The 18284-nt window shown below is 41.1% G+C and overlaps 1 protein-coding gene across 1 annotated transcript; it reads right to left on the bottom strand.

Annotated features, from left to right (window-relative positions):
• Window positions 1–892: 892 nt before the first annotated feature.
• LOC114597456 (pancreatic lipase-related protein 2-like) lies at window positions 893–17349 on the bottom strand. The gene is made up of 13 exons (XM_028730142.2): window positions 17062–17349; window positions 14398–14446; window positions 12776–12930; window positions 11313–11438; window positions 10757–10891; window positions 9518–9647; window positions 7104–7220; window positions 6899–7021; window positions 5952–6070; window positions 4594–4723; window positions 3266–3377; window positions 2068–2235; window positions 893–1597 (listed from the first exon to the last, which is right to left on the bottom strand). The coding sequence occupies exons 1-13, from the start codon at window positions 17062–17064 to the stop codon at window positions 1534–1536; spliced, it is 1431 nt and encodes a 476-aa protein (XP_028585975.2). The 5' UTR covers window positions 17065–17349; the 3' UTR covers window positions 893–1533.
• Between the last annotated feature and the right edge of the window lie 935 nt (window positions 17350–18284).

Below are 18284 nucleotides of genomic sequence, written 5' to 3'. Positions count from 1 at the left end.
TATTGGACTTCTGCTATGTACAGAAGCAGCTTATCTGCTTCTCTCTCTTTTTTAAAAAAACCTGATACCCTCACCCACCTGCTTGACTTGTAGGAGTTTTAGTTTAACAGTTCATACTGTAACCTGCAGAGTGAGCAGATAACTCTGAAGATGTGGCCTAATATACCTGACATGTTTCCAAGTTGCTAAAGTACTAGAATAAAGAGGGTGAAATTAATGAACATATTTTAAGCTACAGTGCCCTCCAAGTTACTTAATCTAGAGGTCCCACAGGACCTTCAGTTTATGGAACTAGTCTTCAAAAAACCATGTTGGAAGGAAGGTAATGGACTATTACTTTCAGGAGTTGAAACTCAAATATGGCAGGACTGTAGTTATTCTGTTGTGTTGAAGATTTTGTTGTTGGCATCCATCTGTCTCGAGAGATAATGAAGTGCACCTCTGGGGGTGAAGACAAACGCTGCATCTGCAGCACCAAAGTGTTCTCCCGAGGGCACAAATGTGGGTAATGTGTATGGAAATAATCAGGCAAAAAATGATAAAAAGAATAACTGTCTCATGCGTTTTAGTCATGTGTAATCAGATATGTACACCAATTTATTTCTTTATGAGGAATTAGTTTATAAATTTACTGGATAAATGAAGCAGATAGATAGATAGATAGATAGATAGATAGATAGATAGATAGATAGATAGATGATAGATAGATAGATAGATAGATAGATAGATAGATAGATAGATAGATGATAGATAGATAGATGATAGATGATAGATAGATTAGATAGATAGATAGATAGATAGATAGATAGATAGATAGATAGATAGATAGATGGCATTCTCTCACCATTTATAGACTTTTGTAGAGAGAGTTTGGGATTCTATCACGGGTACTAAAATAAGAAAGCAAGCAACATTTTTACTCAGTTGTTGCAATTTCTTTATTGTGGGTTTTTTTTTTTGCAGCCATTCATTAATTAGTCTGACAAAAAATGCATACATACCCCTGCTCTTCAGCTAAAAGGCACACAGCTATTGTAACAGAAAATAATATACCATCTCTACGAAGCACTAAATACAATATTTTGCATGAGGGTTCAATGTAGTCTGGAGCAGCTATTGTTATGTACATATCATGCTTTGCTACTTGATGCTCAAAATGTGAGGTGGGATGTCTCTGTAGAAATGTGAGCAACAGATTCCTATTAAACATACACATAGAAATACACATACGCACACACATTTCACCATTTGGACATATCAAGTCAATCAATTCAGTTCTGGATCTGGAATGAACTCCCAGCATACATCAAAACATCCATTTTTTATGTCTACAGTACTTTCATGCATTTAGAAGCAGATAGAAATTATAATAATGACTTCTTGTTTTAAAAACAAACCATGATTTTGCACAGAGCAGACTAAGAAAGAAGCACAACTATGTTTCAAACCTTCAAGCTCTTTCAGTGGCCAAGTGAAAAAGGTAGTTCTATGTTCTTGTAGTTTACATATACATAATCTGCTTCCTTTTAATGCTCAGCAAGGTGTAAGTATTTGAGGAACTCCATGTGTTGCTGTCCCACTGCCACAAAAGAAAGATCTGGGAGAGAAAAGGCAGAAACCACCATGTCAATAAATCTCTCACTTCCAATAAGTTTTTCTTGCCCCTCCTCAATATATTTCGCTGAATGTTGAAAAGAAGCAGAGATAGCCAAGTGTGAGCATAAGACTGGTAAGTTAAGGAATGTACATGATTTTCTCAACTGGAAAGTTGTGGTTTGTTCCAACAGAATTGTTAATCATCCAAGTAGTCTTTAAAGCAGGAATGGGGAGCTCTGGCCCTGACTACTGAAGAATCTCAGTGGATGCTGTGACCGCAGGGACTGGTAACTTGTAATTTCTGCCTCCTGCATTGTTTTTGCTGCATTCGCAGCACCAAAGTGACCTCTCTAGGGCACAAGCCAGGGCAGTTTGCATGGAGGTCCTGGGCTGCCCAGATTACGACACCCCCCCCCCCGCCCCTGATGGTATAAATCATGAAATCAAAACATTCAGAATAGCCATACTTACTCATGCCCATCCTTTCCACGGACTAGGCGCACTCTTTCAGCTCCCAGTTTAGCCCAGTGTGAAGTGAAGATCTTCTTATGCCAAATAAATTCAACTCTTGAAGCTTTTACAGGATTAATTTCGACACTGATGAGCTTTGAGTAGGTTTGCCCTTGGTTAAGGCTGCCACTGAAAATGGGCAAGCAATGAAAGTCATTAGAGAGCATCAATATAACAGTTGTGCTGTGCAATTGTCAATTTAATAGTCAGGTAATCTGCGGAATTATTGTTGCTCATTCACATTTCGTGTCACTCACGTACATATATTTCAAGATGGATGAGCAGGTGAGGCTGAAAGCCTGACTTGTTAAAGATCACCCAATAAATCCATGAAATTGTTGCACATTATTATTACATACCAACTTCTAAAAGAGGGCATCAAGGTGTTATAAAATCTGCTCTGAACTTTTACAGTGCTGTCCGTTCTCCATTGTAAGGACTGGTTGATCATTTAATTGTTTTAGTTGTTTGTGTTATTTAGGCATCATATTAGGATTTCTTTTAAGAGAAGCAGGGATGGCAAAAGACACATACAGAGAAAGAGAGAGGCACAGTCAAAAGAGTAAAAGTAGGTTCCATATTTAAGGTTAAAGATTGTTGGTGTCCATAGCAGCCCTATACATTCCTCAGAGTACCAGCAGGCTGTGGACTGTCATACCTGCAATTATTTAACTGTGACAGGCAGGGCCGTCTTACCCATAGGCAGTAGGGGTTTGGGGCACCCGAGCGCTGAGCTCTCAGGGGTGCCAGGCCGAGAGTCCAGGGCCCAAGAGTAGAATCTGGGGAAGAGCCTGCCCGTCGGTCAGAGCACCGCGGTGGACTCTTCTGCTGCGGGCGGCTCTGCACCACGAGTTCAGGGGCAACCGAGCCAGTGAGATGCTGAGACAACCAGCCGGCTCTGCCCTCCTGCGCGCCTGGGACTGGGCAACCTGGGGAGGGGCACTGGGCGGATCTTTGCACCCCGGCGCCGCATATGCTTAAGATAGCCCTGGTGACAGGCAACCGAAACTACGTGTACATTAACATCACAGCATATAAACAGAACAGCTGACTTGTGAAATATCTGCACACAACTTATAAACATGTTTAACGATGATTAATTGAATCATGTATGAGCAAAACTGCAAAACCTGCTATTTCGCTATATCATAAAACATACCTCCCAATTTGGTATTCTTTTGTCTTTCCATCTTTCATTTGGAAAGCTATGTCCATTTCTCCCTTCACGCCTGTCATTCCAGATAGCTTGACCGATATATTATATAGCCAGCCTACACAATAAATATATAATGAATCAAGATATGAAAGTAGGAAGAGCAAGAACTGCAAATAGAGAGGAAGAATTCTATGCATTTAGCATTCATGCCTGAGGCAAATGAAAAAGCAACCGTGGTTACTTTAATAGCCTTAAATTTAAGAAATTTGGGAAGAGGTGAGTTGAACAAGACTTTCATTACTTGAAATTTGGATCCAGGCCACTGTTGCTGTGTTGGTTCGAAGCTTAGATTATTAATATAAAATTAAAGGTGTATGATTTTAAATCCACTGCAGTGTGGGAAGAGCTTAATTTCTTTAATTCTTAAGAAGCTGGTGCTACATTTGGCCCAATTATCCCCCCCCCCTTTGAATTTTAAAACTAGCAAAAACAAAGGGAAAAAAGAAAAATGTGCAGTGCCCAAATGTGTGAAGTATTTCATTGCCTTTCCCTATGTATTTTGCCCATGAAAAACAGCATTTATTTGTACCTCAATCATCAACATTGCCCAATTAGACAATCCTAATTAGGAATGGGAATTTTATGTTTAATAAATGAATCTCATTGAGGTCAGAGAGATATGCTTCCTGGTTATGCATAATTAGGATTGCAGCATGAAGGTGTGTGAATATTATCCATGCATATGTGATTGCTTCCTGTGCTTGTTGATATGTGATCTTTAATCATTTCACACATTGGGGATGGGCTGTAGCTCAGTAGAAGAACAAGTGCTTTGCATGCAGGAGGTCCTAGGTTCTATCCATGGCATCTCCAGGTAGGATTTCTGTCTGAAACCCCGAAGAGCAACAGCTAGTTAGTGAAGACTGTACTGAGTTAGATGGACCAATGGTCTGACTCAGCATAAAGCAGCTTTCTATGTTTCCTACTGAAGGCTTCACACTTGGAGAGAGAGAAAACTGACCAGGAACTTTGTAATCTGTTCCTTGCAACTTCAAACACATTCTTGGGGCTTTTACAAGGTCACCTGGGATTAGAAAATCCACAACAATCGTCCCTGCACTGTGTTGGCACTTGGAAATGATTCCAGTTGAAAACGTGTTCATTTCTCTGCATGGAAAACAATGGGGAAGTCACAGCTATGTGTCCTGTTTTGATTCCCAAAACTGTGATCACTGCATGGACTGCTGAAAAGAGTCTTGTATATCAACAGATTTCACGGCAATGACACCCATGTGTATCTGTACTGAACTGACTTTAATTTGTGCACTTACTGGTAAATGGCTTCTTAGGTGCTGTATCTAAAAAGTACTTTGGGTTGTTATTCCTCAGTTTATTATGGAACCGATCAGCATAGTGGCCCATCATTGGACAGCCTTCTCTGGGGCATGGAAAGCAATTTCCCTAGGAGAAAATAATGCATTGGTAAAGAGAGCATTTGCTTTTTTCCATTCAAACATTTGTTATGGTGTCAGTTCAAGTATCCTTTGTTGCTCTTCCGCCTCATTGTCTCAACCTATGAGGGGTATGAATTATTATTTTTGTTCTGCAATTTTCCCCATACTAACCTGGAGTACTCAATACCTGCAATCCTAACCCTGAGTATTCAAAAGCAAGTCTAGTTGAAGTCAATGGAACTTAATCCCTGGTAAACAAGGTTTGGAGTGCAGCTGATTCATGGGATTGTAACCAACATACTTCTAACTTTCTTGTTCCATCAACACAAGGTTTCTGCTTACACAATGGATTATTCTCCCCTCTCCTCCACCTGCACACTCCCTAAATCTGTTCTAGTGGTTCCCCCAACTCTCCAGGGTAGATCTGAGGGGGAGGGGGAAGTCCTGTTGTGCAAGCAGAAATCCTTGCACTGATGGGATGGGGATAGTTGAATTGCCTTTAATTTCTACAGTGAGAGGTGTTGGTATTCAAGGCTGCCTGACGCTCACATTCTGCTCTGAAAGTCTTTGTGCCTAACCCTTGATGTGTACGGAGTCTGTGCAAGTTTATGTTTAATATTACATTAAATGTTGGATATTTTAAATGCATTGTATTCAAGTTACTGTAAAGAATGTTTAAGCACATGGCCAGTATTTTTCCATGGAACTGGTGTTTTTTCCACTCAAGGTGAGGCAGCTTGAGGTTGTGACTGAATCACAAGGTTTGAATACTATTACAAATGTTTATATATGCTAATGAAATTGCTTGCGTGTGCAAAAACTATGTGTAGTCTCTCTCTCTCTGGGCGTTGGCTCAGCATGTAGCATGAAGGAGAAAGAGAGAGCAAGAGAGACAGAGTGTTTTGTATTCCTAACTACATTTTAGTAAAATCTGTTCTCAAGTCTCACACTGGGCTCAGTCAGTCTGTGAGAAAGAAGTTTTGTAAGATTAACATTTGAAACTTGAGTTCTGCTAGTAAAGCTTTGAAAATGCAATTCTTCTATGGAATAAAATTTAGATGCAGAATATTTATTGATTTCATAGATCTGTAGTACATGCTAGGCCCTGCCCTAGTTGCAGAGTGGGGGTGGAAGGCCCCTCATTGGCACTGTGCCAAGTCCCATGTCCCTTGCCAAGTCTGGTATTGGCCCTGCTATGCTGATATAATCTAATCAAACTAGACCACCATGCTTACCTCTTGGAAGGATTCATATGATTCACATGGGTAAGCAACAAATCCTCCAGGAAAGAGAATGCTGTACCTATAGTACTCATGGCTTCTTGAGTGGTGACAGTTTCCAACGCCCTCCATTTCTGCCAAAAAGAAAAAAGAAAAGCTGCAAGCCTCAGTGAAGAGCTTTACAACCCCATCCAACATCACTTATGGTACAACAAACACCAACTTATGCAATTCAGGACAAATGTGGATGCAACATTTAAGTGTGGTGGATGGTCTTTGTGCTCTATCTATCAAATCTTGTCTACTAAATTCAAGGCTCTATGTAAGAATAGCACCTGCACATTTTGCATGCTACAGCACCATCCTAGAGCTCAGGTCCTATAAATCACAGAGTATGGCAGAGATAGCACAAGCAAAGTAAATTACAAATATACATTAGAAGCCACACGTGGAATGGAGCAAGTTGCCCCCTTTCTGGTTTAAGCTTGCTATATAAGCAGACTCTGCATGTATATGCTATAAACCAGGGCTCACCAGGGCACATGGTACCCACAAACACCTTCATTGGTTCCTTTGCCTTGGACTCTGACCTTTCTTTCTTTCTTTCAAATCTCTAGCCCTCCTAGAAAAAAGTTATGGTGCAAAATGTGCAAGTACTTTCTAAGCGATTTCTGTGAAATCAGAATGTGTGTGATGTGACCACCTTCCTGGTGTTGTTGTTACCTCTGTGTGTAATCATTATTATGTGATCTCCACAGTTAGAACCAGTAGGACACAGCTGACTTCCCAAGGTAAACATAAAGTTGTCATGGTGGTTGTCTCTCTAATTTTATGATATGACACTCTCCCCATTGCAGCCATACTTGTGACTGGTGCCCCCAGCACACTTTCAAAACTTGAACTATGCCCACTGGTCCAAAAAGTTTGGCAACCCCTGCTATAAACAATGCAGACAGGCTTACCTGTATCAAAGCCTTCAAAGTCAGTTTCAACTAGTGTTGTATTCTTATCATCACATCCCGGCATAACCCTTCCACCATTGGGGTAAAAGTCAAGATCACCAGTGGCATTGAACATACCAAATCCTGAAACAGATTCATAGGGCAATAAATGGTTTGGTCCATGCTTCAACTTTCAGCACAAAATTCATGTGTGTTTGGCAGTTACCTATCGTGGGAAACTTTCCAGCATTGGTATGTATGACATCCACAAATTGAGCATCGGAAGGATCCAGCCTGACCATATCAGGGAAACCTTCAAAACCTATCCCAGCTGGATCCAAGCCTAAATAAACATAAAATAATCCAGTTAGGAATTAGCAAACCTGTTTTGTTTTTTCCTGGGTCCAAGGATACAACCCATCAAATCCCTGACCATTAGCCTTGCTGCTTGGAGCTGATGGAGGTTGTAGTCCAACAACATTTGAGATCCCAAGCTTGGGAGACACTTCTGCAACCTGATTAGGAATGGTAATGAAGGAGATTTTTCTGTCTCCCTTTATCTCTGTGTTAGGACTCTATTTGGTTTGTTAAAGCTCCATATTTGCTGTGTGCCAAGGCTCCGTGACCCACACTTCCCTAGTGGTTAATAAACACATGGACATAAGTATTTAGGTTTATGGGTTCAAATAGGCCACAACTTTATTGGTTACAAATGTGAGTGGTTTGGCTTAGACACTGGGCATAGCCAGACTATATCTCTACTCCTGCCCATCTGAAGGGAGTCCATCTAAGGGTAAACCACCAATAGGGGGAGCCCTATGACTTACATCAAATATGGACAGCCTGAGGGGTCCCCATTGTGGTCATGGCATGGCCCTAGCCCACGTCCAGGCATCGGAAAGAATCCACACCCCCGGATACCCTTAATGAGGAGGGGCAGGTAGAGGCTACAACCTCCCCTCCATCCAAACAAAGGCTTACCCAATGCCTAACCTCACAAAGTTGTGACGATAGCTACAAGGTAGGCGAAAACCAAATGGCTGGTGCCAATTTGCCAAGTGGAAAAAAATCCTACCCAATCCCAACAGTATTGCAGACGACATTTGTCCATAGCAAGGTTGTGTCATTGCAAAGCATAAAAAAGAGAGGGTAGGGAGATTCAGCAAAGGGCGAGAGAGGAGAGGCCCCTGGCTGCACTGTGGTTTATGTTTTTCACGGCCACACCCCCTATCAGTGCTGATTGGATAGCAGGGCCACCCCTGGGTGTGGCTCCACCCAGTGCCCATGACGTGGTTGGGATGGCACGAAGGGGGTGTCAATCTCTGCCCCCCGCCAGATCACTGCAGCAGCCTGGATGCCTGGCTGCAACCCCACCCACTGGAAAAGGTGAGCGGACATATTAGCAGTGCTCTTCAGCAATCCATATATGAACCCTCACCAACTCCTCCTAGTAGGAAAAAAACAACAGATTGTTTTAAGTGGAGATTAAGAAAATTCTGTATTCGAATATGAAAGGATAGAAATTGAGAATAAATGAAAGGAGACTAGCTAGGTGGAACAGTATCATTTAATTTTAACTTAACATAGAGAAAGGATATATTAATAATAAATTATTAATAACAGTTGTAGAAAGGTAAGGAATAGTTTAATTAATCGAAAATTAATTAAATTAGTTCTTGAAGGATGGCAGTGTTTAATGACATATTGTTATAATGAGAAGGTTGGGGTAGGTTAGCTAAGGATCTCTGATTGATTTCAAATGATGACTATGGATTGTAATTGCTATGGGAAAGTTGTTCTAATCCTTTGATTGGTTGTTTGTAATCACAGGCTAGCATAGAAGTGTATAAGAGTTCATGCTCCTGTATGTCACTTCATAGCCTCTTTATTTTTTGGGCTGTCCCTGTGAACATTTTTATTTCAATGAAGGCCTATATTTTTACATGCAGCCTGCACCCTTTTCTTTGGGTTTCTGGAAGTGCTACCTCCGGTCTAGGAACCCCTTTTAAATTTCTTCAACAGTAACATCTACACCAGGCCTTTATGCTGACACAGTAAATAAGGCTCAAAATGATGATCCGCTATCACATGAAACTATAGAAACCTCCTTGCCCACCCAGTATCTTTTGTCCTAAAAATCAGGATAAAGCACATCTACTCCCTGTTGCTAGCTCCTTTCTTTTCACTCCCACCTTCTTTTGCCAATCTTCTGCATGGCTGGAATGTGGTGAGAAAGATGAAATGCAGAATGTATGACATCTTTTTCAGTCAGCTATACTGATATGATGTAAAGCCTTGACTTGCAATTGTGTTACTGTGCATTTTTATCAATGGTCCTTATACTTCCAGCATTTCCTAGTGATGTTGCAGCTGAACGAGCTTGGCCATAGGTAAGCATCTGGTTTGCCTTTATCAATCAGATGAGATCCCACATTTTCCCACTGAATATCTTTCACCAATCAAGCTTTCTCATGTGGCATTCACACCATCCATTTAAAGCACATCTCTTGTCCCCCAAACAGAATCCTGTAGCTCTGTGGGATTAAAATACAGTTCCTAGGATTCTTTGGGGGAAATGTGCTTTAAATGTATGGTGTATACACAACACAGATTAAAATGCAGTTTGATAGGAATTCATACCAGTTATTCTGCCAATGCCTGAAAATTGTCTGCCAATGCTTCGAAGTCGTCTTCCTACTTCTCCAGCAGTGTGAGCACCAAGACTATGACCAATGAGGTGGATCTTGGATGGACAATAGTGATACACTTTCTAGTGATTCAAGAATGGGGGTGGGGAATATATAAGCTTAAATGATCAGTAAAGGAGACATCATTCTTACATTAATGCAGCAGAGAGTTTTGCACAAGCACTGTAATGCAATTGTCATGGACTCAGGGCTTATATTCACACTGGCTGCATTGAGTGAACTGGATAAGTTAAGGATTCTTCGGCGGGGGCAGCAGAAGCAAGGTGGGGGGCACTTCCTGTTTTTCCTCAAGCAGTGAAACGAGACCCTAACCCTTGCTTCAAAAGATGAATAAAACTGTACAGTATGTGCAACTTGTTGGCAGTGCAATAAAAGCAGAATGTGAAAAAATGAATGCAAAAATTACGTAAAAGGGTATAAAGTGGGAACGGAATGAAATCTAGGACGCTACATACAAAGTTGGTATCCATTTATAGCATGCAGTAATGCCTCATCTCAAGTACATTTGACTTGCACAATTTCGGCTATACACAGTTGAAGGTAGACTGGTAGGGTTGTTCTCTTGAGACTCCATGGGACAATTCGACTTCCTGCAAGATCTTGCAAGAGTATCCCTAACACTGCTAGAGCCAGCACAGTGAGCAGGCCTTCCCCAAGAGACAAGGCCAAGAGCTTCAAAGCACTTTTCACAGTGGGTAACTCCAAGCGGTCCTTGTGTGAAAAGAGCTCTGAAGCTCTTAGCCTTGCTTGTGGGGCAATGCCCACTTAGCGCACTGGCTGTGGGAATGCTGAGGGTCCTCTCTTTCCCTCCCCCCTTATAGAAGGCAGGCTGACTAGTTGTGGGGTGGATCCAAGGGTTTGGCAAGATGCAATTTCCACATCTATGCATAATCCCTGGAACTGAACTCTTACGTAAGATGAGGTGCACCTGCATTTGACCTGGCTGAATTCATATGGGGAAGTTGGTGCTTCTATAACAAAATAGATTTGGGATTTTATTTGAATATACTTGGGTCTGCTATCTGCTTAGAATCTTCTTGCATGTATAATGTTTCTATTATATGCATTTTTATTTTCTATACCTATAGAGAAAAACATAAAATATATTTTTTTTAAAGGGCTGATTTGGTAGGATATAGTATCTGGCTCTGAAACGTAACATCATACTTACCGCTAAAGTGTTGATAAGATAAGCTGTTACAGCTCCTAAAACACGAATGTTGCTTGCGGCTGTGAAGTAGGTACATTTGGCACCATCTTCCCAATCTACAGCAATGCAGTTTATGTTCTCCACCTTCACCAGCAGCTGCATCACATGTATGTTTCAGAAAAAGTAATATGTTAGAGGTTGCTAATGCAATCAGAAACACTGGAGGTTCTTTCAAATGTACTTGATCACCAGTTTCAAAGGATCCAAAAACTAGGTAGTCCAATCTCATACCCAGAAGCAGGGCTAGCCTTCTGCCCACCTTCCACACTTTAGCCTACACAATCCAGGTCACAGTGCACGACAAGGAGACAGCAACTGTACAGTAAGGTGTGATTTTAGAGCAAGACACCAAAGACTCTTGCAAACCAATGCATCCCCCGAGTTTGAAGAAGGCAAAATGACCTACTGATTCCCATTGTTATTATTGTGAGCCTGTGTGTTTGCATAATGTTCACCTGTTTCCCATGTCCTAGATTCTGTACCTGAAGAAGGAAACTAGTCAAGATAAATCTCATACCAAGCACATCTCCACAACCCAGCCATATTTTCCAGTGCTGGTAAATCCATGGATAACAAAGCGAGTTTTCCTCAATGGAGAGAAATAGGAATTTTGAACAGTTGATTTTTCGGTGTATAACAGTTTCTGTTGGGAATTAAAAATATAAAATTAATTTATTTTAAGGATCTTCAAAGCAAAGAATGTTTTCTCACTTATTCTCAGGTACCAACATCCTCAAAGTTCTACTGGCTAGAATTGTGCTTGATTTTTCAACTGTTGGCACTAATGCCTTGTGAAAAGATCCTAGAATCTGAGGTTTTCCAAATCCTCAAGTGACTCATATGCTCCTTGGCAATACAGATTTCAATGCTAGCTCATCTCTAGCCTGCTTTACAAGTGTATATATCTCAAATCCTATACAGTGGTACCTCGGGTTACAGACGCTTCAGGTTACATACGCTTCAGGTTACAGACTCCGCTAACCCAGAAATAGTACCTCGGGTTAAGAACTTTGCTTCAGGATGAGAACAGAAATCGCGCAGCAGCGGCGCGGCAACTGCGGGAGGCCCCATTAGCTAAAGTGGTGCTTCAGGTTAAGAACAGTTTCAGGTTAAAAACGGACCTCCAGAACGAATTAAGTTCTTAACCCAAGTTACCACTGTAATGATTAGTTCTCCATCAGGATGAGTGAATATGTCTATATCAGTTTCTCATTTTCCCAATCTTCAGCTCTCCATATTTCCACATTTGCAAACTATTTTTTTAATATAAAAAAGTTATCATGAAACTTCTTCAGCATTTTAGTGCCAATTTCTCCCAATAGGCACATTTTTGTATGCAATTTGCCCAAAGTACACATTTTTCCAAAGCATTTTCTTCTGTTATGATGCATTTTCTATGTTATTTTCAGTAATATATGCAATTCTGTGCAGACTTTACATGAGTAGATGCACTTCTGTGCACATTCTTGGCTGGAGAACTGCATTGCAAAATTCAAAGGAGTGTGAATTTCAAAGCATGGCTGCATTTCAGTTTGTGATTTGTTTTGGAAAGCGTGACAGGTGAGTTAGCTTTCGAATGAGAACTGAATTGACTTTCTCTCCCATCCCTCATTAGCAATTATATACCACAGGCATAGGCAAACTCAGCCCTCCAGATGTTTTGGGACTACAATTCCCATAATCCCTAGCTAACAGGACCAGTGGTCAGTGATGATGGGAATTGTAGTCCCAAAAACATCTGGAGGGCCGAGTTTGCCTATGCCTGAGATACCATTTCCAATGTGGAAAGAGCTTCATAGTTTCTGTCATCCACAGGCATGGCAACCCTGTCAGATGGTCAAATGGTGAAAAAAGGAGGCTGAGAACCTCTGTCTTAGCAAATGCCATTGTCTGATTAGACAGGATCAAGCCTAGCACATACAGGCATACACAGATATTGCCAACAGTTCTTAAATAAACAATTAAAAAAGGTTGTCTCACCTGTGAAAGATTCCCAGTCTCTCTAGTGAAAAGCAAAAAAGATATATTCATGCTTTCAGGAGATGCTGGTAAGCCAAACAACTTTCTCCCAGGTATTCCTGACCAAGGGGGCTTATCAGAAAAGCAACCTAGGTCTTTATAGCAGACTTCATTGGCTAGAGAGCATGCAAGGCAAATTGTTAAGTACATGGCATTCACCAGACATTGTATCACCTATAGCATCACATATTACAAATGTCTCATATTATTATAGTGAGATTGATCTGCACTTACAGGTAAATGTGGTTAGGACTACTGCCTAAGTTTTAGTGGTATAAATTAGCCTCATATATCCAACATGCTTAGCTCTAGTTAATGCATGAAGGGGTTAAGACCATAGATCAAACTATTCTGCTAGACTTAACTAGGTCACGCCCGCTTAACTTGGAACAAAGGAAGTCAAGTTTCTCTATTCACTCCCTTCCACCATGTGAATCTGACCAGAGAAGATGTATGGGCTAATCACTCTAAGCCCAGACCACATGTTTAGAACCATTTTACCACCAATTTTGAAGCTAAGCTTTACTGCCTCTCTTCTCTTGCTGCCGTATGGAAAAGCACATGAATCTGACCTTTGAAAGTGTTTGTAAGTAAAAAAACATTTTTAAACTTTCCAATCTGCATGGTCTTTTCTGTGCTAAAGGGGAATACAGGGGGAACCTTGTAAGTAACTTAAAAAGGGATATTTTAAAAGTCTAGTTGCCTACATTCCCATGCTTTACTTTGCTGGAAGTTTTGTGATTTTAAATCTCTGCTGTAGTTCTCTTACCAGACACAGATTCAGGAAATTCTTCTTTTATTAACCAAAACCAATCATAATCAACAGTTTTATGCATGGAGTTTCTTGTGAGCCACTTAAAGACAATTGTAATTAAGCAATATAGAAACTGTTGAATTGAAATAAATTATAAAGAAGTTAACCATATCTTAATTCCCATTAAAATCAATGGGATAGGCTAGATATTAAGTAGCATAGTCTGCATTTGACCCATTGCTCTTGTAAGAATGCATATGTTTAAATGTGTGTCCACAGATCATTTTACGGATGTCTCTGGTTGGATGCTGTAAATGTGTACATGCATAGGTTCTATGCAGAAACCTAATAAATGTGTAGAGGTTGACAATAAAAGCCTATTCTTCCTCCATATGTTTACTATCCTGGAATAAAGGTTGTCCACACAGAACTGTAACAAAAGAGCCTGGTTGTCACTAAATTTCAGTCAAACATCTCGGAAGTATTGCCACTAGTCCATCTAGTTTACTACACTGACTGTCAGTGGCTCTCCAGGTTTTCAGGAAGGGACTCTTTTCCAGTCCTGCTTTAGCAATTTTGTGAATTGAATCTGGAAACTTCCACATGAAAAGCAGATGTTCTACCACTGAGCTGTGGCGCATCCCCTAAATGTCACATTGTCATGCCACAAACTGCAAAGTGAATTTCTAGAATGTTTCAGTCTTTGGTTCTCTGCCAGTCAAAAGGATGTTGATGCCATTTGGTGGCAAACTGGAAGAGGCTTTAGCTTAGTTTGTCTAATCATGAAATTGTTCTCTTGAAATACATAATGTGTAAAGTATTGCCTCACCTTCTGCTGTGCCAAGGAGGAGGAAAGCACCAATCCAAACTATAGGAATCTGCAATAAATTTAAATATACATGTTATACAATGTTAAATATACATGTTATGCAATAGATGTTATACATCTATGCTGTGGCAGTTTTACTATTCCAGAACCACTCATTTGCTGAAACAAGTTACTTAACAGTGCAGCCAATATCAGCACAGTACAAGGTCCCCTTCCCCCATGACCTTATATCCTTTCCAGCTAAACATGAAATACTGTGGGTGCTGTTTATTCTCTTCTCTGTAGCAAACATAACTGGGATGCTTTGGGGCTTAGATATATGACACACACAAAAAAGCCTGTCTCGATGGGAGGCTTTTAAGGCGGAGACTGTAAGCCCCTAAGGTGGCGAGTGAGTTGTTAATAATACCAAGAATACTTAGTACAACAAAAGCACTGTTGGACTGTTTGCATCATGTGGCGATTACTGGACAAGATGGTGAATGAAAATAGACCAGAAAAGATGAGGTTAAAGAAGACACAGATCCTTTGGAGAATAATATTGATAAAGGACTGCCAGAACAGGAAAGTGAAACGCTAAAGCTAGAGGCAATAGATGGTGAAATGGAGAGGACCTTCACACAGGTGCCTAGAGGAGTGAACCAATCAAGGGGTGGAGTTACGATGTTAGAGGAGTGCAATGAAACCACAGATGGAGAGATTAAGAAATATTCTGAGCTGGTAGAGAAAGAGCTGAGAGAGAAAGCATTGTGTGCTCAATTTGGAGTGAATTTAGAGGGAAAAGCTACCAAGCCTCTGGCAACATTCCTGAAAAAAGAATGAAAGAAGCAGAAATGGAAGGAGTTAAAAAAACAAAAACAGTTCAGCTATGGATCACTGTTTTAATAAAAGACCACAGCAGAGAGACTTCTGCGTGACTAAAGATGAAGGATATATTACTTTTCAACATGGAGGAATGGTTCTTGAAGTTTTTGGAGGTATAGTTGTTATGCTGGACTGGGGAAGACTTTTTGACACTTATCAATAATAATAATTGGAGAAGCCCTTTAAGACTTTTTGTTTGAAAGGGGAAATGAATGAACTTGAGATGTCTGGATCTGGAGACTGGGAAAATATCACCTAACAGAACGAGGAACAGCTGCATTTCATTCTGGAATGAATACTTTGAATAACCTTTATATGTATATAACTGACAGAGAATTGGAAGCCCTTTTTATTTCTCCCTCTTTCCCTTTTTCTTCTTTAAGAAGAATCATGCTGCCCGGACACTGAGGCCCAGCGCCAAGGGCCTTCTGGCGGTTCCTTCGCTGTGAGAACCCAAGTTACAGGGAACCAGGCAGAGGGCCTTCTCGGTAGTGGCATCCGCCCTGTGGAACGTCCCCCCACCAGATGTCAAAGAGAGAAATAACTACCAAACTTTTAGAAGACACCTGAAGGCAGCCCTATTAAGGGAAGCTTTTAATGTTTAATAGGTTATTGTATTTTAGTGTTTTGTTGGAAGCCACCCAGAGTGGCTGGGGAAACCCAGCCAGATGGGTGGGGTATAAATTATTATTATTATTATTATTATTATTATTATTATTATTATTATTATTAATTTCTTTTATTATTTTTATATTCCTGCTTCTTTTTCTTCTTTTTTCCTTGTTTCGGTGTCCTCTACTCTGGATCATTGAGGGGATTGTACACACATGAAGGTAAAGGACCATGTGTGAGAGGCAGGGAAGGGAAGATATCTCAGACTGGGAAGTTGGAAGAAGAAAGGGAAGCTCCCAGGTGTGAGCTGGGAGAGTTCTGAGTGGGATAAGAGTTAAGATTCACCTGTGAGAAGGGAGGACTTTTTATTTTCTTTGCTCTTTACTTTTTTATATTTAATTTATTTTTTATTGTATTGTATGATGGAAAGGAACCCTCCTCTTGTGTGGCAAAAGTCTTTGGGCTTGTAAAACCCAGCAAAGCACTCGTAAACCAAGGCAGGCAGTAGTATCAAATGCAGTACATGAAATACCTAATCCTCATTCCTGGCCTCCTACACTATGGCAGTGCTTCTTGGAATTGAACCAAGATAGCAATTAAGAAGCATAGTATGAGGTGGGTGTGAGAATCATACTGCAAAATATTTGATATGAATCAGAAGGCACATGAATGTGGAGATGTCATTAGTTCACCACCACATAGCCTTAGTCTTCCACATAGTCTTCCACATAACCTTCAAATGCTAGGAATTCTGGCATTTCCTTTTGGATCAGTTTACAGCAGTAAACTGCTGTCATGCTTCGTATTGCGTTAGGTTCATGTTGCATCTTTTCCGCTTGTGAACGCGGCAAACCCAGAAGTGTATACTTCCGGCTTTCACCATGTGTGCGCGTGCAGAAACGTCCTGCGCGCTTTGCGCATGTGCAGAAGTGTTCTATTGTGCCGCACGCTTAGAAGCGCTGCTCTAGTTACGGACTTTTTAGGGTGCAAATGGCACCCCGGAACAGATTGAGTCTGTAACTAGAGGTACCACTGTATTTATTAAAATATCATTGGTTGTCTTTCCATATTAAGACTGGATAATAAAACCTAGTTTCCCAGTTGCATTTCCATTCTCTTTACAGAAAATAGTCTTTTCCACATCAAATAAATTACCCTGAACATCAGTATGTATAACCATTCACTTACCATTCTAAAGCCTGAAGTTCAAAAATGCTGTGAAATCCCCTTTCAGATGGTTCTCTCCTGCTGCTGTGCTATTCCATCCTCTCCCTCCTGTGCACATAAGAATCACAGAGAGAGGGAAGAGACAAAGAATATTCTTCCGGAAATGATATGTCTGGAGAAGATCCAAGTTGGTAGGAGTGTATTTTCCTTCTATGGATGCTAATCATGCAGTTTTATATGCATGAAACAGCCAGGCAGCTTGTAATATTTGGGCTTCTGCTATTCCTTCCTGCTTGCTTCATCCTCCTGCCTCTGTCATCTTTGACTCATTGTTTGTGGACCGACTCCCTCTGAAGTTTCACCATTTACTTCAACAACAGACATAGGAGGAGCTAATAGTTTGTATGTTACTTCCTGAAGTCACATGTGTATTTAAATTGATGAAAGAGACTGTGGGGATGAGAAATATGGAGTTACCTAATGCTTCTTCATCTATGAGTAAAGAGTTATCCAGTTAGGACCCAGGGCCTGTGCTACTTTTGAAACTTTAAAGGGGAAGGGCTGTAGCTCAGTGGTATGAGCATCTGCTTTGTAATAATATAATAATAATAAGTTATTATTTATACCCCGCCCATCTGCCTGGGCTTCCCCAGCCACTCTGGGCGGCTTCCAAAGAAATATTAAAATACTGCAATAAACATTGAAAGCTTCCCTGAACAGGGCTGCCTTCAGATGTCTTCTAAAAGTCAGGTAGTTGTTGTTCTCTTTGACATCTGGTGGGAGGGCGTTCCACAGGGAGGGCGCCACTACCGAGAAGGCCCTCTGCCTGGTTCCCTGTAACTTGGCCTCTCGCAGTGAGAGAACCGCCAGAAGGCCCTCGGTGCTGGACCTCAGTGTCCGGGTTGCATGCAGAAGGCAACAGGTTCAATCCCCAGCCTCTCCAGGTAAGGCCTGTCTCAAATCCTGGACAGCCACTGCCACGCAGTGTAGACCATCCTGGGTTGGGTGGGCCAACAGTTTGACAGTATAAGACACTGTCCTGCTAGCACTCCAATTGGAGAACAGGCTTTACCAAATGTGTCATGGACTTTGAAGATGAACAAGCTCAGGGCGAAAAGGAGAAACGAGCTAATAGGAAGGCACATTTGGCAGACCCTCACAATGATCAACTCTGCCCAGAAACCTATGTCCTCACTGTGGAAAGACATGTGGATCCGAAACTGGCCTCCACAGTCACTTACAGA

The sequence above is a fragment of the Podarcis muralis genome, chromosome 6, assembly GCF_964188315.1.
Source record: "Podarcis muralis chromosome 6, rPodMur119.hap1.1, whole genome shotgun sequence".
NCBI classification, from domain to species: Eukaryota; Metazoa; Chordata; class Lepidosauria; order Squamata; family Lacertidae; genus Podarcis; species Podarcis muralis.
This window is presented reverse-complemented; position numbering and strand designations above follow the sequence as displayed.